This window comes from Alosa pseudoharengus, unplaced genomic scaffold (genome assembly GCF_046254945.1).
Source record: "Alosa pseudoharengus isolate Yale_2024_CS ecotype anadromous, Long Island Sound unplaced genomic scaffold, YU_APseudo_1.1 YU_APseudo_1.1_scf_2, whole genome shotgun sequence".
Classification (NCBI taxonomy): Eukaryota; Metazoa; Chordata; class Actinopteri; order Clupeiformes; family Clupeidae; genus Alosa; species Alosa pseudoharengus.
Genome location: NW_027468663.1, coordinates 13487340 through 13497149, shown reverse-complemented (window position 1 = coordinate 13497149; position 9810 = coordinate 13487340). Strand labels below are relative to the sequence as shown.

The window sequence follows — 9810 nt, the reverse complement described above, 5'->3', positions numbered from 1 at the left end:
AAGGCATTTGTCTAACAGAACTGTCAGTCCAGCATCAACGCCCTTGTATATAAAATATGGGCATATACAGACACATATCAATGGACCTCGATCGGTGCAATTAGTTGAGATATGATTCACTGGAGGAGAGATATGACTCAGTGGAGGAGAAATGTTTATGCTCTGCCTTCTTGGCACAAGAGCTTTGCATAGTGACTGCAGGCCATTGATATAAGTGGCCTAAATTGCAGCATTAGTCTCTATAATCAACAGCTACGAGTTTGACCCACTTTTCAAGGCTGCCTGCCCTACTTCTGAAAGGAGAGTAGTCCAAATCCATTATCAAATATATGCAAGTGACATCTTCAAACGTATTCCTCTTAGACTCTCTCAACAGGACTGCAAGGAAGAGCCCTCTTTACACTGATCCGCAATCTGAAATATCCATGTGTTCACTCCACTTCATGCTTGCCGTTGAATTTGGAGAGAGCCAAAAGAGGCACTGTGCATCACGTACATTTGCTCACTCCAGTACACTGCCGTTAACAGGGATGCAGTGGTAAAATAAGATGTGGGTAAACTATGAATTCTGTGTTCATGGTAAGGTGGACTGCACCGCGGTATCGTTTTTTTAGAAAAGGCAATCAGAACATGTTTGATGATGGTGGAGGTTATTGTCCAATGTTTATAACAATACAAGTGGTATTAAATGGTTCTTAGAGTGTTGCTGAGTGTACATGTTGTGATTGTGGATAATACAGTGTGATTTTTAAATGTTAAAAGTTGCAATTGGTGAAAACTCTTTTGAGAGGTGGATAAACTCTATTTCTAAAATGTCAAAGGTGCGTAAAACTGCGTTTAGCCTCCACTACATCCCTGGTTAACCCCAGCAATGACAAGCATAATGATATGAATGATTGTCCGTATTGCGGTGTCGTCTGAGGATGTCGTGTTGTTTAAAATCAGGCACAGCCTTGGGTTATCTGCTGTAAAAACCTTCCATTGATTTACCATGGTCAAGGCATGAAGGAAGAATAGGAGCCTAGTATTATGCCTGGGGCTAAAGCTATTAATCACATTAGGAGCCGCAGCCTAGGACCCGATGGCTGAGATCTCTATCAGCAAAGTCAACAAGGCCTGGACAGGTTTAGTGAATGTGCGGGAAATGCAGAAGTCTGTTCAGGTTAAAAAAAGGGACTTTACCCATTACCTACGCTCTCAAAATATGACACATGAAAGAAGAGCAGGAATCAGCATGCTCACTGTCAACAGAGATGTCAATGCATCTTTGTCCGTGTATGTGTGTGTGTGTGCGCATGTGTGCACGCATCTTTCTGTGTGTGTGTGTGTGTGCGCGCGCATCGGTGTGTGTGCATGCGTGTGTGTGCGTGCGTGTGTGAGTGTGTGTGTGTGTGTGTGTGCTTAATTGCATTCAGTATCAATATGCATTTGAGTAGAGAGAGCTTAGTGTGTGTGTTTGTGTGTGTGCATGTTTGTCTGCATGTGACCACTGAGTAGACAAGAACCTTGATGCCAAAATGTGTGTCCTGTTGTGTCTGTGAATTTGACTTCTTTTTAACACAGCTGCAGTTATTTTGAGTTGTGGGAAATGAAAGTGTAACAAGTACACATAGAAAACAGACTCAGAAGACATGAAACATGAAAATGATGTGCAATACGATAAGCCAGTGTTGTTTTTAAACTTTTATTAACAATTTCTACAAAAAGTGGTAGTAAAAAAAAGCCTGAATATCTACAATACATTTCAAAGGCAACAAAGAAAGATAACCTCAGTACATACATTAAGGCACTCCAGAAGTTAACAGGGCTATTAACCTTTGAGCTTTTAGGATGCTATAAAATGGACATGCAATTTGATTACAGCATTTGTTACACCACAACAATAAAGATATAACTTCTGCTTACAAACTCACCGCAGCATTGCATTAAAACATTGTTTCACATCAGCTTCTACCCACAGGACTTTATGATAGACTTCACTTATAATATGCATATTTCAAGTGCAATAATATAACACAAGAGACAAGAAAAGATAATTTATTAAGCCATCAGCTGGTGAATTCCTACACTGATTATTACATAAATCTAGATTCTTTGTAAAACACTCCAAAGTCAAAAGGTTGTCCTTGATTAAGTATCTGAGAGACATTCTTTCCCTGTCCTGTCCTTGTCTGTTTGTCAGTGGTAGAGAGGAGTAAACGCCTCTGAAGATTGCAAGTGTGAGATTCACTCGGGCTTGTTCAAACATTTTCTGTGATAATGTGATCATTGAAACGGAGAAGCATTCTGTTCTACGCACACACACGCACACACACACACACACACAGATTACAAGGTGTCAATAATGTGCAGTCACAATTTTCAGTTACATTGGATGTCTCTCTCTCTCTCTTTCTCCCTTTCTGTCTCTTTCTCTCTCTCTTTCAATAATAGTGGGCCCTCAGCCAGCATCACTGCCTGTGTTAGTTGTGTCAGTTTGCCAGTGGTGTGTCTCATTGGCAAGATACCAGTCTGTGTGTCTGCAAAAGAGGCAATAACAAAAGAAGAGTTTGGCTAAGCAGGAGGACGAGATCAGATGAGCAGGGGAGGCAAACGGAGTCTGTGTCCAAAAACGTGGAGGAGGTGGAAATCTTGTTCACTATACGCTGTTAACGCTGTCTCTCTCTCTCTCTCTCTCTCTCTCTCTCTCTCTCTCTCTCTCTCTCTCTCTCTCTCCATCATCCTATGCTCTGGAAAAAAAAGAACAACTTGAATAAAACACTTATATATCACATTTTGGACCAGTGAATTGTGTTAGCCCCAGAGATGTTTTGATTAAGGGTATAAGGGTACCTTCTTGTCAAGTTTCTTCATGAGCTCCCGCACCCAAAGCTGCTTTGGGTCGGCACAGAACACTCGACCTTGACGACCCCTTCGCTTAATCGAAAACCTGTCAAGGTCCACACGAGAGATTAAGACACCTTGTTCTTGTCCTTGTTCACCTTGTTCAAGTTGAACAGAGTACATGTTTTCTTTTTGAGTGCTCCAAAGTATACAAATAAAACACAGACTTTTCTTTAGAATTGAGCCATGGAATGCATAGCCACACAAAAACAGACATGGTGCTGATATTTACACTGAACGATGATGGAAACTTACACAGTGGCAGGGATGTTGCATCCTCCATCTAGCTCTTGCTTCCGGTAGCTTATGACCATTCTCCTGACATGATGGGAGGGCTTCTTTGCATACTTTAGGCAGCAGTCCTCATAGGAACCTGGGCACAGAAAGGCCACCACGTTCAACAGCATAACAACAGAGCATCACGGCTAATTCTTTACCTGACACTAGGCTTGCCTGTTGCTATATTAATATGCCTCTATCGTTTACACTCAGGCACGTTTCTGTATCATATCAGATAGCGAAGGCTGTTGTTTAGGGGAGAGATCCACTTTAGCCCTGAGCTTTATTGGTTGACCTACTAACTTTACAAGTACTCCAACAGCTGCAGGTTAATCATCACACACCATAGCAATATAAATACTATCACAAGCAAACAATGCGACTCCCTTGCACTGATAGCACAGGCCGACATACAATCAATTTTCAATGAGGTGCTGCAGCAATAAAAACCTGCCAGGAAATCAACTGTGAACGATTTTCTTATACAACATTTGATTGTCCAGTGAATCCTGATAAAGTGGAGATAAGTAACTTGAAAGGAATCAAAGACGTGCAGACTTTCTTATGTTTCGATATGTAAGATCCGGCTGCTAAATGAACAGAGAGCTTACCTTGTGCCACAGTCAGGTACAAACACGTGAGAATGACAAGGAAGAGAAGCGTGTAGAACCTCATGGCTGTTTCAGAGCTGCAGAAAAGAAAAGAAGACAGAGTTTCCCATCATGGCTTTGTCTGGCATTGTAGGAACAGCTTTGAACCTTGTTCTGATGTGTGACAAAAGAGAGAAAAAACTGTTCTCTTCCTATAATCCAAGATTACACTGCAAAAAATGATATTTTACCAAGTGTTATAATCTTATATTAAGATTTAAAAAATTCTAGTTAGTATTGATTTTTTAGTATAAAGATACTTACTTTGAGCTTTCTTTTAAGATTATTTAACTTAAAATAAGTCAAAATCTTGGTAAATTCAGACATAAAAACAAGTAAATTTATCTGCAGTGGAGTAAGTACATTTACCTTAAATGGTCTTAAATCTTCAATTTTATCTTAAATTAAGATCAAATTGAAATTACTTACTCCACTGGCATATACATTTACTTGTTTTTATTTCTTAATTTAAGAAGATTATTTTACAAGAGAGCTCAAAGTAAGTATCTTTTAACAATAATACTAATACTAAAAACAATACTAACTAGATTTTTTTTATCTTAATATAAGATTAAAACACTTGGTAAGATATATATGTTTTGCAGTGTATAAAATGAAATGAAAGCTGGCACGACAGTAAGTATGTGATGAAATTCCAAGAATCCCCAAGAAGAATAAAAAGATCCTGATCTTACTGAGAAATGGATCTACTTACTCTCTTCCCTGCAGTATTGGTACAGCTTTTTCAGATATATGTTTAAAATGTTAAAAAGCATTCAAATGATGATCCTCACTACACAAACAACCCACAGCTAGGGCAAACCATAGGCATCTTTTTTTTCAGCTCTCTCACTGAATTATTTGGGGAAGTGTCATTGGTTGAATATGAATACAATGTATTTTACCATCATAATTTAACATTTCAAATAACATTTTTTTTCATATCTAATCTGCATGCTCTGAGAGTCTTACCTTTGTCTGCTGGTCTTTGGATAACTCCTTTTAGAGGCTCTGCAGGAAAACCAGCTTGCTTTATATATTCAGGTAGCCTGACTTGGGACACACCTCCTGACAGACCTTATGCTGCAATCAGCATCTTCCATGAACATTTACACCCACGCATGTACAGGTTTCGGGATTGGAGAATGATTATGAAAAAAAGTGTTGAAATGATAATAAAAAGAAGAGTCTGAACAATACAGTGATTCTTTTCATTGCAGTTTGTGACCTCGGTGGCACTGGATAGTCATAAAATGTTTGATAAGGAAAAGATTGATCGTTTGTGACGGGTGACAACTCTCTTTGATGTGTAGCCGCTCTCTGACTTTATACATCCTCATTCATCTGCAAGCATAAATAGAGGATTTTGTGTCTTGCACATGATGCCTGGACATACAGTAAACAAAAGCATTAAGTAAATTCACTTTCTCAAAATATAGCTACATGCAACTAAGTCATAAGTACACATAAGTGTGTACTTTGTACATTATTCTATTCAAAAGGCCATTCACTAACTGCCAGCTATTATGTAAGAGGTGAAATCTGCCACATACTTATAAAAATTACCTGCCCAGGCTGATTTTTTAAAACGGAAACCCAATCTGACAAACACTGCTGTTCAAACTTGACAAAATATGAACCCCGACTCTCCCTCCTCATGAATTTCAATGGACCTGTCGAAACCATGCCCTTGTTTGATGGGGACACCAGGAGTTCAGATTGTGTGCAACTTTTTTTTTTTCTTTTTTTTTGGGGGGGGGGGGGGGGGGTTCTGCGTGTACTAATCATGGACAGTGTTACGGAGTAATGGAATACCTGGAATAGGATTATGTATTTAGAATACACAATATTGTATAATATACTATACTATGTATTTATTTTTTACATTTTTTAACATTTATTCATTTAGATGACATTTTTGTCCAAAGCAACAATCAAGGTACATTGCAAATTGAAGACAATGGTGTAATAATAACTACTATCTTGCATAAGAAAGAATGATAGTTCTGAGTCAAGTCAAATCAAGGGGCGTGATAAGAGGGATTGAGAGGAAAGAGAAGAATGTGGAGATACAGTCAGAATTGAACTCAGAGTCAAAGGGATTACTTCATAATTGATATAAGGCTTTTACAAACTCAAATTCAAATATTTCTATGCCAAACTCTGGAGCCTCCTTTCTTGTTTTCTTTCTGGTTATATTGATAAGTTAAATAAAACTCCCAGGGAATGTGAAATCAGTTTTGTTTATAGACTGATGGGGTCTGTATCTAGCCAGCACATTTTAGGCCAATTATAGATTCAAATTTCTTGACAGTGTTCTACATATAAGGCATGTAGCTCCCTTTTCTTGTGTTGGTCAATTTTAGGTTACACTTAACTTGACAGTGTCGACATAAGAGTGACATGACACTGTCATGAACGTGTCATAAACAAGTCATAAACATTTATGACATAATGCTTATTAAGTGACATTCGGTTTTTGTCATAAGAAGTTATGGTTAAAATTAGGTTTAGGTTTAAGGTTAGGGTTAGGATTAGGGTTAGAGGTTAGGATTAGGGTTAGGTTTCATGTGTCATGACACTGGCATGTGTTCATGACAGTGTCATGTCACTCTTATGTCGATACTATCAAGTAAAGTGTTACAAAGTTTTATTTAAAAATGTATTTGTAGAGATTTAGCCGTATAGAAAAATACACCACTGCCAACACAACGTAATGTGTTAGCATTGGCTGTTGGTCTTGCAACCTTAACGTCTGACATGACTGTTTCATCCACAGCCATTCAGTGTAAGACAACAAGAAGTAAGTATTCCGAATATGTTGGAAAATGAAAAAAAGGTAGTGTATTCTGTAACCTGTATTTTAACCGTGCACTGACTGATCATAGATGACACTGATCATGGAGAATCAAACGTCAATATTTCTTTTCAAAATCAATGTTATTAAATTGGTATGATTCTTTAAATGAAGAAGCATTGACCACTGATCAATGACATAGACAACAATATAAAGCTTATCATACTAAAATGTACCGTTTTGTTTTTTAATTTCTTTCATATGTATAAGCTTTATGCTAAAGATAAAAAATTGGATTAGATAATGTGGAAAACTTAAAATGTAATGGTGCAATAACGTAAACAGTAACAGTAAAGAATACTAAAAGTAATCATCATTATTTTGTGGGTGTCAGACATCATGGCTATTATTGTGTTATTATGTTCTTTGTTCTCTTATTTTTCATAAAGGCAGAAAGACAGCAATCCTGCCGCTGCAATAAATAGTCTTATCTTGAGACTAGCCTCAGATGAGAGGTCTAATGTATCTGATAAGGGATTATGATTGATTGCTATTCTTGTATTATAATTAATCTTGGGGTCAGGAATTGAGAAGGGATTACTCAGTCAATAGAATTATACCAGATACCAGAAAGAAACTGTTATTGAGCAATTGTGTATCCTAATTTACACACACAAATGTTATATTCTACTTTGACTGCCTTCAAGTAATTGTTTCCAGGTTTCATCATCTTTATTGTTGTCCTTTATCCTGGAGACATCTTTCCATGAGGCTCTAAATGTCGCCCACACTCTTGTGTTTTGCTAACATGTTAGAACTCTCTGCCCAGTTGCAAAAAGCTTTAGATCATTATACTGAAGCGGACACCTGATAGCGTTGCTCTCTGTGGATATGATCTTGATTTCACGTATGGTCTATAGTCAATGAAGTGTGGCAAAAATATATAAATCTCCTGGAGACTGACACAGACACTTGTGTTTTCTGTTCAATTCTCTTTCGCTTCTGTTGTGTTTTGGTTTGCATTCAGCCTATTTGTTCACTTTGTGTATTCTGGGAAGAGCTGTTGAAAAGACTTTTCTTTGTTAAGACAGTGAGAAAATGTGTACACTACTTTTCACAAGACAAAATGAAGACATTTCTTCTTCATGTTGAGTCAGTATTTGTCAAGGGATTAAGTATTTTCTACTGGTATGATATCAGTGACAAGATCATGAGTACTGCATTAACAATGACGCCAAGAGACACTTGAGGGTATGGTTAAGAATGTCAGGGCCCCAGTTGCCAGAGGAAGGTTGAAAGTATGCCTGCATGGGTTTTGGGATATATTCATAGGCCATTTATTGTTCATGTGGGTGTGACAAGTAGGCTATGGGTACCGGTATTGCGTAGCCAAATCACTCAAAATGACATCATTGTACTCGTTTTGGAACAAGTGACCAATTGAGGGACTTGTCTTGTCATATCCCGACATCTAAGGTCAGGCAAAGGGGTGAGACAGCACTGCAGCCTCACTAGACCAGCAGATACCCAGCAAAATGACTGAAGCTAAGCAGATGTGGGCTCGGTCAGTAGTGGATGGAGAACTGATTTTATTTTCAGTACTCGGGGACCTTGAGAAACATTCCTGCCTAAATTCAATCCATCTGGATACTTAGTCACCCCCCATTGTAATTGGTTGATTGATTCCCCCACTCTCCACCTCAAACACATGTTTTGGCATAAAATCACTGTAAAGTAATTTGGGTCTGTTGCCATCACTCTATTCATCTGTGTGAATTTTTAAATGAATTCCCATTGGACGTGGAAATAATGTTGACACGCTGATTCCTCCACTGTGTGAAGAGTGAACGCTATGGTCATTTTCCCATTCTGTGTAACCTTCCCTTTTTCCTTTCTATTATGGTGACATCAAAATACTCGAGAAATCAGTGTGGGAAGTATCTCAATAGCAGAATCAAAAGTGTCTTTTGTGTAGTTGAATCTGTTCCTGGAAGTGATACTGATGGGTTAATAGCAATCAGCTCAGACTCAAACAGAGAGCTTAACTTCTCTTTCCGTCAAAAAAGACTGAAAGAAGAAACCTGAGATGTTCTTGTAGAATATGCAGTGGCACGTTCTCTGCATTCAGTGACATTTTAGTGTTTCACAGCTGAGGTGATTTTCATGCACAAAATGAATAGATGACACTGATCAAGATTAGTGTCTGTTAAGTCAACAGTTTTTGACAATGATGGATTTAGTATGGACAGGCCAAAATGTTTCCCGGACACCTTGACTTCACTGTCAGCGAAGTAGATGCAGATAAAGAACAATGAAGCAAAATTACATTGAGGGCCACAATGGAAATATGCTGTGTGCTGAGTGTGTTTCACTAATTCACGGATTGGGATAAATGCAGAGACCCAATTCCCTCACGGGATCAAAGGAGTATATATACTTATACTTATACTTACTTATACTTCTTGGCTTTATTGTGCTGTCTTTGATAACTTGATAACAAGGAGACGGACATTGTGCAAACTTTTGCCCCTCAACAGACACCCCCCCCCAGTCATATTCTACTGCTCTTAATACTACTCATCCTGCACACTTATTCTTACTACTCTTATAATGTTATACTGTTTCTGTACGGTACTGTTACCACACTGCACATAACTGTACATACTGTACATATCTTTCTATACAGTTCATACTGAATATCCATATTTATTCTGTTTTTCATATAAAATATTCTGTTAATACACTGCATATGTCTATATTATTTTATACTCTTATAATGTTACTGCTACTACACTACACATGTTCATATAGCCATATTTATTCTGCTCTTATAATGTAACTCCTAATACACTGCATATATTTATATTTAATTTTACTGTAAACCACCTTCTGTAAACCAACTGTATACTACTGTCTACACACTGCACTATATATATTGTCCTGTCTATGCACCACCTATACTTTACATTGCTTCTGGTTAGACACAAACTGCATTTTGTTGTCTTTGTACTTGTACTCTCCACAATGACAATAAAGTTGAATCTAATCTAATCTATAATCTAATCTAATATAATTTAATCTTTGTCTTCCAAAGTATGGAATATCTGTCAATCGATCTAACAGGGCAGGGTGTCACAACAAATCACTATTATCCTGCTCCAAACACCTAAGAGATGTGCTAGTATCCATTTTCACCTCTCG

At 37.8% G+C, this 9810-nt stretch overlaps 1 protein-coding gene across 1 annotated transcript; it reads right to left on the bottom strand.

The window, feature by feature from the left end:
- Positions 1-1670: 1670 nt before the first annotated feature.
- ccl25a (chemokine (C-C motif) ligand 25a) lies at positions 1671-4826 on the bottom strand. Its single transcript, XM_076295790.1, has 5 exons — positions 4785-4826; positions 3774-3850; positions 3139-3256; positions 2833-2929; positions 1671-2729 (listed from the first exon to the last, which is right to left on the bottom strand). Exons 2-5 carry the CDS (start codon positions 3835-3837, stop codon positions 2718-2720), a joined length of 291 nt encoding a protein of 96 aa, XP_076151905.1. The 5' UTR covers positions 3838-3850; positions 4785-4826; the 3' UTR covers positions 1671-2717.
- Between the last annotated feature and the right edge of the window lie 4984 nt (positions 4827-9810).